Consider the following 16,511-nt stretch of genomic DNA (forward strand, 5'->3'; position numbering starts at 1 on the left):
TGGTTTTGGGTAGGTGAAATGAAGAAGACTTTTTTTACTAGAAGAAGTGGTGGTGCTCTTCCATGGGGCCTCTCTCTAATATTACATTGATCATGGGTAGTAAGCAGGTTTTTTGCACAGGTCTGTTTGGTACAGTTGGCTGTTTCGTACAGTTAATTCCCTTGCCTCCCATTGACAGACAACCTGCTCTCCATTCTGACAGATTCTTTATTCTATGTAATGATGATTATTATATACTAGGGGCAAAGCTCGTTGTATCCAAAAATACAACGGGCGCTAGAGCTTGGCAGTGGGAAGAGGAAGGGGAGGAGTTGTCCAGTCTGTAAGGGCATGGGGTTGAATGTGTGTGTTGTGTGGGAGGTTGTGGTGGCGTAGTGGCAAATGAGGGCATGGGTGTGGAGATATGGAAATCAAGAACCTGTGGTGTGGAATGTTCATTGAGTGTGAGAGAGGACTGACCTTTGGAAATTGTGGCATAGTGGTTACAGATGAGCTTTCCAGAGCCATGTCCTCAGATATGTGAAGGGAAAATCAGACTGGAGACTCTTCTTAGGGGAAGATTACATGGCAACCAATTCCTCCCAGTTCTGCGTCATTTCCCTTCTTGTGTGAATTAGGCCACATTCACCGAAATACACCTCTGCCCTAATACACATTGGGTAGTCACAGTACACAGGTGTCCACCCTGTTCCTTCTTTTCCATTTTTTCACTGTTGATAAAATGTTATGTGCCCACATGCTTCTTTCATGGTTGCTCCTTAGAAGAACAGATTTTTGTACCCTATTACTTACTACCCAAAGGAGTCTCTAAGCGGTTTATAAACACCTTTTCCATTTGTCTCTCCACAATAGTCAACCTGTGAGGTATGTGGGGTTGTAAGAGATCTGAGAGAACTGGGAATGGGCCACAGTGACCCAGCAAGCCTCAGGTGTCTCAAAGCATTTTCCAATCGTTTTCCCTTTCTCTCCCCATAGCAGACTCCCCATGAGGGAAGTGGGGTAGTGAGCCTCACAGAGAAGCTGGCAACCCTAAGAGGAAGACTCTCTGTGCACAGCAGTCTTGACCTCAGTATGGTTTTTATACTGTTTTTTTATTTGCAAAGCCAAGGTTATTTGCCAGGCCAATAAGTCATTCAGTTACCATGTGTCTCCAGACATTTACTTGTTCTCTATTTACAGTTTCAGGCTGTATTTATTTAGATCTTCCTGCACTTTTCAGACTCACAGGACTGATGCTGGTCTGCCTGTCTGCGCCCCAGAATACAAACAGTTGCTGGTAAGGGCTGGCCATAGCCCATAGCCCAGGAGGGACACACCTGCACCACCTCCTCCCAACTGAAGGCAAAAATGGCTCCTTTGAAGGCTGGACTCTGAGGCGTTGTACGATTTTGAAGTCCCACCTCCAAACCTCCAGGAATATTTCCATCCCAGGGGTAGCCACCCTCCAGGTGGGGCCTGGAGAGCTCCTGGAATTACAGCTCACCTGCAGAGTATATAAATAATCTCCCCAGGCAGAAAGGGCTACTTTGGACAGGGTTGTGGTAGAGAAGAAACATTTAAGGCCTCCCACACAGGTTGTTGTTGAATTGAAAGACTTGAGGCTTACTGCATAGGGTTGTTGTGTAGATGAAACAGGAGACAAAAGAGCCAGTTTCTTCTGCAGAATAATGCTGTGAAGTGATCTCAAATTGGTTTCTATCTATATCTATCTATCTATCTATCTATCTATCTATCTATCTATCTATCTATCTATCTATCTATCTATCTATCTATCTATCTATCATCATTTCAGTTTGTAGTCCACTGTTCCCAATTGGCCCATGACAGGTTACATAATCCCACAATCGTGGTACAATAAAACATCTTTAAACAGCCCCGTGGCGCAGAGCGCCATGGACTGAATAAAGGAGTAAGAGCACTGTGGGAGGAGTTAGGGTGGGCCCTGTCCGGGATAAAAACTCAGAGGGGCCAATCAGGAGCCGCGAAGTGGCTCCTGATTGGCCCCTCCAAGTGTCCATCCCGCCCCAAGCAGGCAATGGGGAGCCGCGCTTTGCGCGGCTCCCCATTGCCTGCTTCAGCCGAGCCGCGCGGACAGCCACGGGTGAGCTGTCGGCCGCGCGGCCTTCTCCCGGCCGGCGGAGCAGCCTCATGGTGTCGCAGCTCGCAGAGCCGCGGAGCGCCTTCCCCGGGGCCTGGGGAGCTTTTTTTCGCAACGGGGGGAAGGAAAAAGGCTCCCCAAGCCCCGGGGAAGGCGCTCCGCAGCTTGCAGAGCCGCCCCCCCTTCCAAAGCCCGCTCTTAGCAGCGGGGTTTTGGAGCCTAGTAGTATCATATTTTCATTACACTTGGTGTAATTGTATGATACTGTGATTTGCTGCTACCATTGTCACTTCTTGATGGCACTAATGGGACATGATGTCTTTCTATGTCCACCTCGCAGTCAGAAGATATCAGTCCAAAGGTCAGAACCACAAGATTGCTTTTAATACAGTTTCACAATGACCTTTTTTCCATTTTGTTTTTTATTAGGTCACTGTGGCCCCCCAACTCGATTATACTTTGCTGAGCTAATTGATGAGTATAAAAATAAAACTTCCTTTCCTGTTGGTTCGACGGTGACATATAGGTGTCGACCAGGCTACGGTAGATTTGGGAGGAATTCTCGTACATGCCTTGAAAGTTTGGAGTGGTCAGAAGCACCAAAATTCTGTAAAGGTGAATTTCTTAACAATTATTGGACAAGAAGAAGGAATGGACCAGACCTTTATCCAAAAAGACTTCCTAAAACTCAGATTGTTTTTGGTGAATCAAGTTATGCATTCTGCCATTCTGCCACTTTAATATATAGTACAAGCAGCAACATACACTTTAAGTCAATGTGATGTAAAAATCAGAAAGTAACATTTGTTTTTTCCGTCAGAGAAATCATGTGGAAATCCAGGAGAACCACAAAATGGACAGTTGATTGTACCCAACGATATTCTCTTTGGTTCCACTGTACATTTTGCTTGTAGTGAGGGGTAAGTGTAATTTTTTTTCTGGTCAGGCTCCTCTAATTTTAGGCTTGGAATTTTGTTAGCCTTAGGCAATTTTGCAAATAACCAGTAGAGGTCCTACAGAGTCCTAACGAAAGCAACAGTCTGGTTTGATCTCCGACGTATTGACGCTGCCAAGTGACATATTGAAGTCAGTAAAGCAATGTCTCGTACTGGAACAGAATTATCGCGAGATCTTCCCACCCACGGCTCTTATCTCTTATCTCCAAAAACCAAAACAAATGCAGTAAGAGCTATTACTAATTAGTTTGAGTTGATTTAAGTCCTTCTTCTACTTAGAAAAGAGAATTAGCCTGCCTCATATCGAGGTGGCTTCAAGCAGAGCCAGAAACGGGGGGAAAAAGGAGAAATGGAGAAATACTTGCTTCTCTGTGCGTTGATTGATGTCTTGATATCTTGGAATTTAGCAGATGTCCTCCCCTCAGTTCACAGCATTCATTTGCAGTAAATCGTAGTAGAGGATCAAAGTAGATTCTTGAAAGAAGAGAAGAAAGAAAGGAAAGAAAAGTCCAGAATATGGCCGACGTCCTCTTGGCCCAAAACGCTGACAGCCTATAATCCAGGGAGATATACTCCCTAAAGGATTGGAGACGGCCCCAAGAATTCCCTAGAGCTTCCTGGGTAGAAAGGTGAGGTGGGGTTTGCGTACCCCTCCTCTTTTCTGCTAATTGCTTCTGCAATTAACCCCTGTCAGGCTTCAGAGAGATTGCTCTGCAATCCCCTCAGGATGCCATCTTAAGCCACCAGGCTCCTCTAATTTTAATACCCAGCCAGAGACAGAAATCACATAGGAAAAACAATTTCCCTCACTAAATCTGTAATCAGGAAAAGCTTCATTAATCAATTTTGAATTAGAAGAATGAAGTCAGTGGTTCCTTTTAGACCAATAGTTTTTTCTAAGTTATTTTTATTTAGTGTACCTAAAAGACTGTCTCTCTGCCTATACCCCCAAAGGAGCATTACACTCTGCCACCACCAACTGGCTAGTGATCCCTGGCCCCAAAGAAGCACGTCGGTCAATGAGGGCCAGAGCTTTTTCTGTCCTGGCTCCCACCTGGTGGAACGAGCTCCCTGATCAGGGCCCTGTCCAAACTCCCAAAATTCTTCAGGGCCTGCAAAAGGGAGCTCCTCCACCAGACATTTGCCTGACACCGACAACAGGTCCCCCTTCAGACATCCTCTCCATGGCCTGAATCAGTCTGTCCTCTCGAAGAGCCTTAGCTAAGTTCCGTTCCTGTTATATTGTTTAAGACCACTGAAATTGTGTTACTTAGATTATTGTTGTTGTTGTATTTGTTTATGTTATATATTAATTTGTTCCATGTATCCCCCCACGTTGTATTTCAACTGCCTTGAGCCAAATGGAAGGGCGGTATAGAAATAAAATATTTTGAATATTTGTCCAAATTTTAAAGTCTTTGAATACTAGATTCTTGTCAGAAAAGCAAATAGCCTTCTGGACAATCTATTCTTCCAGCAATGTCCTATGGGATTTATTCTGAGGGAATCAATATGCTCAGAAGAAACTGTAAATAAGTTCACATTATAATGTGAAATTATATATATGGCCACTAGTATGGATAGCTATAACAGGTGATTAAACTGGTTCATATAGGAGATGTATCAATGGCTATTATATTTGGAGACAATAAATTTCTAAAAAACAGTGCTAGAAGGCAATCTTAAGGAGAGGATTTAAATGCTATCCTGTTTGGCCATTGGTGGAAACTGGTTGGCTACTTTGTGAAACAAGATGATGAATTAGATGAATCACTACTCTTATGCAACAAGACACCTCTTAGGTTAGTCTGTGAGATTCCTTCCCTTCAGTGGTCCAGATAGAAAGCTTATTTTGCTCCATTGCACATGCTGTTAAAGCCATGCCTTCAAACCCCCAAAGAGGCCTGGATAGTTGGCCAATTAAGATAGATATAATTAGGCTCCAGGGACGACTTTGTACCTGGGGGCTTCAGGCTGAGAAGGCTGCTTGCTGTAGATCTGAAAATACATTCAGATTCCATGCATCTAAATTCTGTTTACTTCAGTGAGAAGATAATCACCCATATTTGCTACTGTTTCAACACAGGCACAGGCTAATTGGACCTTCTTCCATACGGTGCATTATAATTGGCCAAAGAGTAGCATGGGATCGTGAAATTCCTTTGTGTCAGCGTAAGTGTTTAAATCTACTAATCTGTGTGGAAAATGTCATTCTTTTAGATGGTACTTTACTAGTAGCACTTAAGGTTAAGCAGGTTTATGTTTGCCACCTGTTACACACTTCATGTATAGAGATAGTAATGGGAAAAAGAGATTTTCAGAACTATAAAAAGTAACACTAACACACTACAAGGATGGTACAGGCTAATAAAGTACTGTAAACCTTCTGAGACATATAATTGTGGTAGGCCACCTAGCAATGGCTCACTCACTTGCCCCTGGGCCCAGCAGCAAGACTCAACTGGCTGCAGCATGGTGAGACCAGAGGCAGGAAGGTGCAGCCAGGATACCCTCTGCAACAAGAAAGTATCAGCAGTCTGCCACAAGAAGGCTTAGAAAGCAATTAGAAGTAAGTCTGATGTAAGTGAATTGGCTGCCTCAGTCCAGGTGGTTTAAGACAGGTATAACTATGGAGAAGAGGAGCTGGCAAAAGAGCACAGAGCAGAAAAGAAGAGGGCAGAGCTTAGCACAAGGACCAGGTGTGGCACTGGGGCTATAAAAGGCATGGAGGGAAGGAGAGGATGCTGAGAGAGGTATGCAGACAAGGAAGTAGGTACGGCACTTCTCCGTAATGCTCTATAACCTTGAGGTAGATGCAATTAACCACACCTTCAAATGCTTGGAATTAGGGATAGGTTTGAACCAGCTCACAGATTAAAGTTCATGATAAATTTTGGGCAATTCATGATTCACAAAGGGAAGTTTGTAGCCAGAAAGCACTATACTGGGGCACCTTCTTTGGGGGGGGGAAGGGGGGCATGACTCAGACCTTGTGAATCCAATCTTCACCAGACTTGGAGTGCAGATAGAGGAAAGTCATCCAGAGATCCCTTGGGAGTTTGGTGTCTCCAGCACCTTGAGGGAGCATTCTACTGGGTCACAAACCTCACAAACTGAACCAATTTGTGGTTCACAAAACGGGACTACCACAAACCAAATGGAACCACATTTTCCTGGTTTGTGCCCATCCCTACTTGAAATGGTTAACTGAAAAGAAAGCGAGTGAGTAGGGAAGGGCTTTCAAGACCCCATGGATCTCACGTATGAGGTTCTCTTGCCCACAGAAGGCATCACAGTAATATAGAATGCTCTTACGATTTCATAATGTATTCCTTATTTTGGAGCTATTCAAGAGGCAATTCTGAGAATATCTTTTTTTTTAATTTCCCGCCTCTCTAGTAAAATAAATAAGATGCCTTCTCTGCAGTGTTTCCTAAGTTTTCTTTGACAGAAGAGCATTGTTCCTATAACCAGACTATATTACCAGCGTAGTAGTAGTAGTAGTAGTAGTAATAATAATAATAATAATAATAATAATAATAGCAGCAACAACAACACAACGAATCTGTTGAGGACAGGGAAAGAAACACATACTTATTCTGGTCAAGTGGCACCATAAACAATGAGCTTTCCTGCATTTTCATTCTCCTCACTTGTATGTTCCTATTTCTCTATTAAATTGTTTCATGTCCAGCTATCTCCCTGCAAATAAAGCAATAATATTAAATTGACCATTAAAGGGAGCTAACCACATGCAGAACAGATCCCCCCACTCCCCCAGAACAGGAACACACAAGTGAGGAAAATGAGAATGTGGAAAATCCATAGAATGGGATTACATTTACCTGTTGCCTGTGAAGTATAACACTCAGGATGCAGTATTTATTTATTAAAGTACTAAGAGCACTTTCCTTGGAGTAAGTCCCTTGACCAAGGATCCATCATCGATTTCTCCATTCTCAGATAACTTTCCTCATGCCCAGAACAAAATACCAGATCAAGAGTGACCAATACAATGTGTAGTGCCAGTTATTATGCAAAACAGGCCCATGGTTGTCATGGAGGCCATGAAATCCTGAGCTGCTTCCAACAAGACAGTTTAAGGTGATGGTTCTAACCCTTAAGGTCTGGGCCCTTACAGTGTCTGGGACTTGCGTAGCTGACGGATCACATCTTATTTATTTATTTATTCACATTTATATACCCCCCTTTCTGAAGGCTCAGGGTGGTTTACAAAGAACTGAAAACTATACAGGTAACCATACATATAAATAACTATAACATTAATATTATTAACTAATAATGACAGGGTAACAGTATAACATTAAGCAATAATAATACAAACAGGTCTAGGAGTCTTGATGGATTTCTGGGGGGGGGGGGGGCAAAGGCCCTGCAGATGTTGATTGTGCTTGGCCTCAGCTAAATGCCTGGTGGAAAAGCTCCCTTTTGCAGGCCCTGCAGAAGTGTTTTCGTTCCGTCAGGGCCCTGATCTCCTCTGGGAGTTCATTCCACCAGTTGGGGGCCAGGACAGAGAAGGCTCTGGCCCTGGTTGAGGCCAGGCGGACTTCTTTGGGGCCAGCGACCATTAGCCAGTTGGTGGTGGTGGAGGGTAGGGCTCTTTTGGGAGCATAGGCAGGGAGACGGTCCCTCAGGTACACTGGGCCCTGACCGCGTATGGCCTTGAAGGTAATTACCAGAACCTTTAGCCTGATCTGGAATTCAACTGGCAACCATTGCAGTTGATGGAGGATGGGCCAGATCTCTAGGTTTGTCCCTCAAAGAGCTCTCCGCTCAGCAAATGCAGACTTGCTAGTGGTCTCGTGTCACAAAGAAGTGCACCTGGCCTCAACCAGAGCCAGGACTTTCTCATCTCAGGCTCCAGCCTGGTGAAATAAGCAAAGATCTGGGCCTTTCCAAAGCTGTTAAAGTTCCTAAGGGCCTATAAAACAACATTGAGGCCAATGACAGCACTGGATGACATCAATAATTGGACCCTGTACCTTATCCCCTCCATCTGAATCCTGATGAATATAATTTAATTCTGAATTCATCTGACTTCAGGTTTGTGAGTCCTTGAGATGGAGTGGTCTTATCTTATCAGAAGTTTTGTAGAGGTAGATAGTTTTGAAATAATTTTATAAAAAGCCACCCCAATGCCATTGTCTGAGAGGGATAACCTAAAAATTGCACAAATAAATAAATGATGATGTATGCAATGGCACCGTTGAAATTTTTACTTCCCTCCCTTGCTTGAAACTGAGCTAGTAAATGGAAAGAGATCAACAGATCTCAGTTGTGATTAGCAGAACATTCTCGCTGCCTAGTATAAAACCAGGGCCATTCTGCACTCGTTCAAAATTGCACAATGGTTGCAAATTGAAATCGCTACTGATTTGCTGTTATGCACAACGTTGTTGACAATCTGCAACACTCCTGAAACTGATCCGCAAAAAGCGCTTCGTTGTAGCGCTTTCAGGGAAATCCCAAAAAGTGAATTCACCCTCCAGAAAGCGCTACACTCTTGCAACCAATCTGCAACACTAGCGGGAAAGTTCTGTGCGTTACCATTGTTGCGGTTTCTGCAAAGTCCCTCCCCCTGGCTCTCTCCTCTGATCTTCCGGCGAAGCGATCGCATATTTTTTTTTCTCCAAGCGAGCGGAGATCAAAGCACCGGCGAGCCTTTGTTTACCCAGCGAGGCTTCCCTGGCTGCAGTCCCTCCCCAGAGCTGTTTTAAGTCACAAAGCACCAAGCAACACACAGCCCCGTTTGCTGGTTTATTTTCCCTTTATTTTTCACTCTATTTTCGGCCAAAAATCGCACCCGTGCGGGGGGGGGTATTTTTTTTCACTCGGGGGGGGAGCAGGGCAACGATGAAACAGCAGCTCAAACACCACCTGCTAGCTAGCTAAATGGGTCTCTCTGTTGCAATGAATCAACGCAGATTCGTTGCAACGTGTTTTTTTTGTTAAACCTTCCTTAAAGGGAAAGGGGCTTTTTGGGAGCATGATAACGGCCGCCCATTGGCTGCTTGATGGCTGCTTGACGGCCAGGGGTGGGACAAAGCTCGGCAATATCGCTTCCTAGCGATTTTTGCCGAGACCGGAAACCTGTGGGAAACGATAGAAACGCAACTGGATTCCACTACAAAGGCAGGTATGCATAACGACGAATTCCACTATTAAAAATGGTGTTTTTTCGTTCCGCAACCAATTTGCTACATAGATCCTGGTGTGGAATGGCCCTAAGAATGGTACTTCAATTCCTCCTCTAGAGAATAGCATGTATCCTCCCACACTAATTATGGCTCCCAAGCATAGTCCTCTGGGGAATACACCTTTGTAGAAGTTGTTTTTTTCTTCCCAGAGTGCAACTAAAACCAGGAAACAACCCTACAGCTGGAAATAACCCTACAGGCAGGTATGCATAACGACGAATTCCACTATTTAAAATGGCGTTTTTTCGTTCCGCAACCAATTTGCTACATAGATCCTGGTGCGGAATGGCCCACAGAGTCACTCATTACTATTAGTTCACAGTTCTGCTAATAGCTATTTAAAATGTTTGTCTAGAATTTCAGCTTAGCACCTCATTAGGTTTCTTTTAACCTCCATTTCTAAGAGACAATGTTCCAAGGGATATTCTAGTCTTTTTTTAATAAATAGAACATGCTTTGAAATATCTTAAAGTTTCCTTTTGGGAGTGTGTGAGAGGAGTTATTTGGGCTAAATTTGTGGACTTTTTATTTATGTATTTATGCATTTATGTATTTATGTATTTATATATTTATGTATGTATGTATGTATTTATTTATTTATTTATTTAATAATTTGATTTCTAAACACCCCTCTAGAGCCATCTTGGGGCAGTTAACACGCGATTCAAAAACCATATTACATTATGAATTAGTTAAATTTTAACAGAAAAAGGACCAATCTAAATATACAATCATGCAAATATATTATATAGCATCTTTCTGAACTATATCTTTCCAGATCTTCTCCAACTTAATGCTCATCTTGATATGTCTGTAAGCCGTACGGTTTAAATGACTTATAAAAGTTATTGCTATTTCACAGCCATGTTTTTCTGGATATTATTTTGAGTCTGCAGAATGGTCTTCTTTGCAAAAATTGTCATTGATTGAGCCAGCAAACATGAGGGCCCTTCTCCCTAACAGAGATAGAAATAAGTCCAGCACTGGACTCAGATTGTATTGTGCTACTTCAGACCAACATGGCTACCCATCTGAATCTATCCACATGGTACTAAGGTTATAGGAGTCTGTATTGAGGGCTGAAGTCCAGACTTCTCTTCCTCCCCCCTCAACTACAGACAGCCACAACAATCTGGAGCAAACACCAGCAAATAAGACACTACTGGTGGTGGAAGTAAAGGCGGGACCAAGAGTCTGTCACTGCAGCCACTGCATAGCTGTCCGTGAATACGGGGCAGGGATCTGGGGCAATCATCAGGCGCAGAGGCTCCCCCTCCAGGTGGTGATGGGTGGCAACTCTCTGTGGGCCAGGGCAGCTGACAGTTGGCAGAGACAGTAGCCATGACAGTCCTCCACTGGAGTTTGATACCAAATGTTGAAAGAACAAACCAAGCTATGAATCTGCTCCTTTAAGGGAAGTACAAGCCCATCCAGACTATGGGATAGTCCGTTTAATGGAGGATTAAAAACAATTAGCCCTTTTCCATCCAATTAAGTCCTTTAGTAAGACTGTAAACTGCATAGCAGACTACAGAGGTTTATTTTCCTCTTTTCCAATTAAGGTAAAGGTATCCCCTGTGCAAGCACCAAGTCATGTCTGACCCTTGGAGTGATGCCCTCTAGTGTTTTCTTCGAAGACTCAATACAGAGTGGCTTTGCCATTTCCTTCCTCAGTCAGTACTGTTTTATCCCCCAGCAAGCTGGGTGCTCATTTTACCAACCTCGGAAGGATGGAAGGCTGAGTCAACCTCTAGCCAGCTGCTGGGATCAAACTCCCAACCTCATGGTCAGAACTTCAGACAGCATGTCGGCTGCTTTACCACCCTGCGCCACAGGAGGCTCCTTTTCCAATTATTGTTGGTAATTTTATGAAGATCATGGCATCTGGCCCTCTCAATTCCTGGCATATAGATGGGGAAGAAATGGAGGTAGTGGCAGATTTTATTTTCCTGGGCTCGAAGATCACTGCAGATGGGGACTGCAGACACTTGCTCCTGGGGAGGAAAGCTATGGCAAATCTAGACAGCATCCTAAAAAGCAGAGACATAACCCTGCCAACAAAAGTGTGTCTAGTCAAGGCTATGGTATTCCCAGTTGCAATGTATGGCTGTGAAAGTTGGACCACAAGGAAGGCCGAGCGTCAAAGAATTGAGGCTTTTGTATTCTGGTGCTGGAGAAGACTCTTGCGAGTCCCTTGGACTGTAATGCAAACAAACCTGTCAGTCCTAGAGGAGATCATCCCTGACTGCTCCTTAGAAGGCCAGATCCTGAAGATGAAACTCAAATACTTTGGCCACCTCATGAGAAGGAAGGACTCCCTGGAGAAGAACCTAATGCTGGGAGCGATTGAGGAAAAAAGAAGAAGGGGACGACAGAGAATGAGGTGGCTGGATGGAGTCACTGAAGCAGTAGGTACAAATTTAAATGGACTCCGGGGAATAGTAGAGGGCAGGAAAGCCTTGAAGGATCATTGTCCACGGGGTCGCGATGGGTCGGACGCGACTTCACACCTAACAACAACAACAACAATTTTATGATTAGAGAATGGGTTTTTTTTATATCCCTCTTTTCACCAACCAAAGGAGTCCCAAAGTAGTTTATAAATGCCTTTCCCCTCCTCTTCCCACAAGAGACACCCTGTGAGGTAGGTAGGGGTGAGAGAGCTCTAAAAGAACTCATCTGCAAAAACAGCTCTAAGAGAACTGTGATCAGCCCAAGGTCACCCAGCTGGCTGCATGTGGAGGACTGAGGAATCAAGCTCAGTTTTCCACATTAGATCTACCAATCTTTAACCACTACACCATGCTAGCTCTTTAACCATTATACCATGCTGGATTAATGTTACTTTATGTTATATACTCTTTTTGGCTTCTGCTTGCTTAAAGGTAAAGGTAAAGGTATCCCCTGTGCAAGCACGGGGTCATGTCTGACCCTTGGGGTGACGCCCTCTAGCGTTTTCATGGCAGACTCAATACGGGGTGGTTTGCCAGTGCCTTCCCCAGTCATGACCGTTTACCCCCCAGCAGCAAGCTGGGTACTCATTTTACCGACCTCGGAAGGATGGAAGGCTGAGTCAACCTTGAGCCGGCTGCTGGGATCGAACTCCCAACCTCATGGGCAAAGCTTTCAGGCGGCTGCCTTACCACTCTGCGCCACAAGAGGCTCTTCTGCTTGCTTAGGTAATTACTATTACATAGAAAATAGCTGAATTGTTTTTTTTAATATCTTTCTTGTCTTTTTCTCTAGGTATTCCTTGCTATCCTCCTCCAGATATTCCCCATGGCAAGCTGAAAGACACATACAAACAAGAAGACTATTCCTATGGGAATGCTGTAACTTACACCTGTGACAAAGACTACCCCCATAATGGAGATCCTTTTATTCACTGTACTACTAAGGACGGGAAAAATGGAGTGTGGGCTGGCCATCTATCCTGTGGAGGTGTGTTTCCCAAAAGTTCTTTTGTTGCTTGTGTACAAAAGTCCAACTTGGGTGAACTTTTAAGCATGAACTTGGAATCATGTTGGGAAGCATTTGAACAGATGTTGCCGGACAAAACAAATTCATTATAATCCTAAAATACTATCCAATAATAAAAGTTCAGATATACAGAATGCAGACCTAATGCACTTGCGCCTCTCCATTAAAGTATATTTTTTTTCCAGTGACTCCTTGTCCAGCTCCTCAAGTTGAGAATGGAAGCATAGTGGCTGGTGATTCTGGCACCTATACCTATAAGCACAAGGTTACTTTGGGCTGCAGTGCTGGCCACGTACTAACTGGCTCAAGGGAGATCTATTGCCAGGCCGATGGCACTTGGGACCCTCCTGTACCTCTCTGTGAACAGGGCAAGTATAAATAGAGAAATTTCACATACAGGTGTCTCCTCATTTCATAGTTCCTTTTCCTCTCCTTTTGTTTCATTATTATGTTGTGAGATAAACAATACTGTTCTCTAATGTGTGTTTAAAAACTAGTCAGTAGGTTTTAAAGGCCCATATATTTCTGTAAGACTGTGCAAGCCGCAGTTATATAAACAATGCCATTTGTTCTGTCAGAACAAATGACTACTTTTTTAGAGGAAGTGATTGATCCAAAGCCATTCTTATATTTCTGCCTGAAAATCCACTGGAACCCATGTCTTTGGGAATTTTAATCAACTATCTTTCACAAGTAGGATGTACCTCAGTAGAATGAAATTTACAGCTTGTGAGAGTGAGACAAAGCAGTGGTGGAACAACGGAGGGTGATTGAATTAAATAAATAAATAATATCTAGGTTTTTTGCCTCGATCAGAGAGCACATTTCCTAGGGAAATACTGCTATAGTTCAAAAAGTTAAAATGCTTGATAAATAAAGCTAGTTAATAGAATGAAAACTTCTGTACATTAATTATTATTGTGGCTCAAAAAGAAAGTGCCAGTGAAAGTGACATATACTAGTAGAAACCAAACCAAAAGTCCTGAAAAGATTTAAAAATTGGTATTTCATGCTATTTCTATGATTAATTATTTCATTTAAACCAAAAATTGGCAGAGTCTATTTAATAGGAGGAACACTGAACTAGGCACACATATTTATCGGGGGCTTCCTTTACAAATATCTTTTGATTTTGGTAGAAGTGTGTCATAATTTTAAAAGGTTGGGGAATATGTTCGTATATTTTAACTGACAGAACATAAAATTCTGTAACTGTTACACCTTTATGGTCTGAAGCAGCAGAACAAATTTTGAGTCAAGTGACACCTTTAAGACCAACAAAGTTTTATCTTTACCACTGGCTCTTGCATTCCTGAATGCAATGGGCTTTTCGGCTAGTTCAAGATATAAAACTTTGTTGGTCTTAAAGGTCCCACTTGACTCAAACTTTGTTCTGCTGCTTCAGACCATCAGGGCTACCCACCTGAAATCTGTGTTTAGGATCGCACTGATGTTTACATAACATTTTGAAGTTATTTGACTGTCACAGCCAGCCTGAACAGGGCTATAAGCTTCTAAATCTACTTAATCAGTGTGTTTAGAAGCTGTATATCTGTTCAGCAAGACATTGACATTTTGTCTTGAATTTGTCAGCTTCTGCTAAATAACGGGGCATTGGAATAGTGGCTGGTGAATAATCCAACCTGACAGGCTTTATCTGAACAAGAACGGTTAACTTATAAGCAAAAATGCTTGAATGGTCTTCTGATTCTAATTCTAAAACTGTCATGTGCCATGCTACTTGCTTCTCAAGTGATCAAATGCTCTGAACATTGTGGTCTTATATGTATCTTTCTTTAAAGTATGCAATATAATTGTTCTACCAACCCAAGAAGATGTTGGGGAATGTTGCCAGTTTGTCCCTCCTTGTGCAGCCTCCCGCTTTGCCCCCTTCTGGTTTCTCTTCTGTTCATATACATTTGAGAGCCTTTGTGCCCATTACTAGATTGCGAACATATGAAACTGCCTTATATTATCCGTGTACATCCAACTCCTCCATGAATTGACTGAATATGTGGAAGAGGGAGCGTGAGCATGAGCGTGCCGATCTCACACCCACCTTATATTCTGTTGGCAGTGTTATGGCTAACGGTCTTATACAAGTTGGAGATCAAATGTGAAATCTATGGTAGCGTTGCTCCACATATAACTATACACAGACTTTATCTAAATGTACAAGTCATTTTCTGTGAGACAAAATCTTCAGTGTTTTGTCTTGAACTAATTCGAAATGTTTTATTTATTGTTTATCTTTTTGCTTAAGATATATTTTCTACCAATCTTTTTTCCATGCAAAATTCTTTTTACCTGTCTTTGGCTTGGTGGCGTAAAGCAGTGGTCCCCAGCCGCCGGTCTGAAGACCGGTACTGGTCCATGGAACAGTTGGTACCGGGCCGTGGCTCCTCCTTGTCCTCCGCCTTGGGGGCTGCCCTGCCACTCTGCCACCGGCCCACCTTTGGTGCTCTCCAGCAGCTGCCATGGCTGGGGCTCCACCTTGGTGCTGCTGGCAACGCCCCCCAGCAGGCGGCAGGAAGACAGGGACGCTGGCGAAAAAGCAAGTGGAACAGGGGCTCAGGTGGCGGCAATGTCCCTTGGCAAAAGACCAAGCAGTGATCTTTTGCCCCCGGACTCAGTAAAAGTGGCAAGCATTGACCGGTCCCCGCTTGGGGACCAGCACAGGAGACAACCTTTTTAAAAAGTCATATATGTGTCTCTGTCTAAATAACAACTATTATAAAGAAATGTTTGTATTTAATCTTCTTGAATTACAAGTTAAAAGTCATGTGTCGATCCACTGACAAAAAACTAACTAAACAAGCATCTCCACACTTTGTTGTGGGAATGGTTTTCAAAGAAAACTTTGTCTACCTGTCTTCCACATTTTAAGGACTCTGAAGAAGCCATGACATGAATTGTCTTCACTATCCTTGGTTATACATGGTGCCCTATTTGCTCCTAAAGGTTCATTATTTTTTACTGCTTATGACCAGAGTCAAGTAATTTGAAGCTTAAACCTGTTGTGATGTCTGAATACAGCTATTACCATCTTTTCACTTCATGTATGATTGTATGTTCAATTTTTACTCTGCCCTTTCTCAAAAAGTGAAACAATGCCACCGACCCCCAGATATCCAGCATGGGATTCACAGCAATCAGGAAGCAGCAGTGTTTACCAGTGGTATGTTTGTGAAGTATACGTGTGAGCCTGGCTATACCCTTATTGGGGAGAAAACAATTTATTGCACTCAGTCTGGCACATGGAGTCCAGGTGCCCCTCACTGTACAGGTAAGCTTTGTATCCACTGTACCTTACTTTCTTTAGATATGCAAGTTACAAAAGAGTTTTAGGCCCAGCTTATAACTAGCTTGAAACTTCTGGAATCTAGCAAGCATACCATCATCCCAGTACCTGGATCCTGTTGTTAAGGCATCTAGGAAAAAGAAGCCTGGAGTTTCTATGACCCAATCACACACGATTTCTTGCTTTTGTGTCCACAACTCTTTTGACTTTGGTCTCTTCACTAACAGAGCCAACTAATTTGAAGCTTAAACCTGTCCTCCAGCATCATTCCTCTGTGCCTACATATGGTCCCAACTTTAAACAGAATGTCAGAGGTGCAGAACTTTGGTTCCATGCTGGAAGGATAACAATGTCGCTTGAGCTCCCACATCTTTCTGTTGCTCTGTGTTTCCATTTCTTCGTACAGGAGTCTGGGAAGGTTGGGTGTGGATGGGGCACCAACAGCCTGGATTAACTGC

The 16,511-nt window shown here is 43.3% G+C and overlaps 1 protein-coding gene across 2 annotated transcripts in view; it reads left to right on the plus strand.

Annotated features, from left to right (window-relative positions):
* CR2 (complement C3d receptor 2) overlaps nt 1–16,511 on the plus strand; it is a 75,126-nt gene that overhangs the window by 2,277 nt on the left and 56,338 nt on the right. For both annotated transcript variants that reach the window (XM_077334840.1, XM_077334841.1), the window contains exons 2-7: nt 2,528–2,713; nt 2,919–3,018; nt 5,141–5,226; nt 12,519–12,713; nt 12,938–13,120; nt 15,856–16,038. In XM_077334840.1, coding sequence (XP_077190955.1) covers nt 2,528–2,713; nt 2,919–3,018; nt 5,141–5,226; nt 12,519–12,713; nt 12,938–13,120; nt 15,856–16,038 — 933 coding nt within the window. The remainder of the gene's footprint in view (nt 1–2,527; nt 2,714–2,918; nt 3,019–5,140; nt 5,227–12,518; nt 12,714–12,937; nt 13,121–15,855; nt 16,039–16,511) is intronic.

The sequence above is a fragment of the Paroedura picta genome, chromosome 4 (assembly GCF_049243985.1).
Source record: "Paroedura picta isolate Pp20150507F chromosome 4, Ppicta_v3.0, whole genome shotgun sequence".
NCBI classification, from domain to species: domain Eukaryota; kingdom Metazoa; phylum Chordata; class Lepidosauria; order Squamata; family Gekkonidae; genus Paroedura; species Paroedura picta.